Here is a 1,008-nt window from a genome sequence, read left to right on the forward strand (position 1 = left end):
CTCGGGTCAGGGTGCATTAGCTGGCTTTCCCGCTTCCTCGCTTCTCCGAGCCCCATCTCCATGGGGCAGCCCGTTCTGGCCCCGCCTGCCTCGCCCCAGCCTCCGAGCTTCTGCCCGGGCAGGCGGCGCTGAGCCGGCCTGTGTTAAGCCCGGGCCCTCCTGGGCGAGACCGGAGAAAGCGGGCTGGAGCCAAGGAGCCAGCCCTACGAGGGGACAAATATCTGGCCGCCCTCCTTGGGCATTTGGTCTGGGCGTCGCCTAGGGTGGTGGCGACCCGTGTCACCGATCTCAGCACTGCGCGGAAACTTTTCCTTCTCCAGATGGATTAAAGTTGCCTGGATTTTCTCTTTCTTTGCGAAAGAAATCATTTATTTGCACCTAACCTGGGGATTTTTATGCTGGGCTGCTGCAGGGCGCTTGGAAGAAGACAGCGGCGCCTATCCATGTGGGGTTACTACCGAAACCGAGGAAATTGGGGCTTGCGTTGGAAATCTGCAACCCCGAGCGAGTTCGGATTCGAGCTGGGCCGTGGGGCTGGGGGATCCGGCACTCGACTCTAGGCAGCCCCCGGGACGCCCGTGGCCACCCAGCCCGGACCGCACGTGCGGCTCCCCCCTCGCCTCACAGATCCTGCAGGGGGCACCAGCCGGGGGAGGTGGAGGCTTCTCCCGCCCTGAGCTGCGCCCCCACCGGCTCCAAGGGTGTAGCCGGTGGCGTCTGGGACGCCCCCTCCCCGCAAAGTGTCCCCGAATTGCACTCCCAGGCCCCCGAAGCCTCAGCAGAGACAGCCAGGCGCCACGGCCGCCCTGAGTTGGATGTGACCAAGCCCAGCCTGGGGCCAAGTCGTCGTGGACAGCTGCCCTTTCGGACCCCTCCCGTCCGCGCCTCGGCCATGGCCCCAGGGATGTCGGGCCGCGGCGGCGCCGCCCTGCTCTGCCTCTCGGCGCTGCTCGCCCACGGTAAGTGTCGCGGCGCGGACTCGGGTGAAGATGCGGCGGGCGCCACTGG

At 66.8% G+C, this 1,008-nt stretch overlaps 2 protein-coding genes across 2 annotated transcripts in view; one reads left to right on the forward strand and one right to left on the reverse strand.

Annotated features, from left to right (window-relative positions):
* Positions 1 to 894, reverse strand: part of CUNH17orf102 (chromosome unknown C17orf102 homolog) — a 3,510-nt gene extending 2,616 nt beyond the window's left edge. The window contains 2 exon segments of the mRNA XM_012809727.2: positions 649 to 774; positions 861 to 894. Coding sequence (XP_012665181.2) covers positions 649 to 774; positions 861 to 894 — 160 coding nt within the window.
* TMEM132E (transmembrane protein 132E) overlaps positions 893 to 1,008 on the forward strand; it is a 54,392-nt gene continuing 54,276 nt past the window's right edge. The window contains exon 1 of the mRNA XM_012809728.2: positions 893 to 959. Within this exon, the coding sequence (XP_012665182.1) occupies positions 893 to 959 (67 nt within the window). The remainder of the gene's footprint in view (positions 960 to 1,008) is intronic.

The sequence above is a fragment of the Otolemur garnettii genome, unplaced genomic scaffold (genome assembly GCF_000181295.1).
Source record: "Otolemur garnettii isolate 467f Iridium unplaced genomic scaffold, OtoGar3 scaffold00112, whole genome shotgun sequence".
Classification (NCBI taxonomy): Eukaryota; Metazoa; Chordata; class Mammalia; order Primates; family Galagidae; genus Otolemur; species Otolemur garnettii.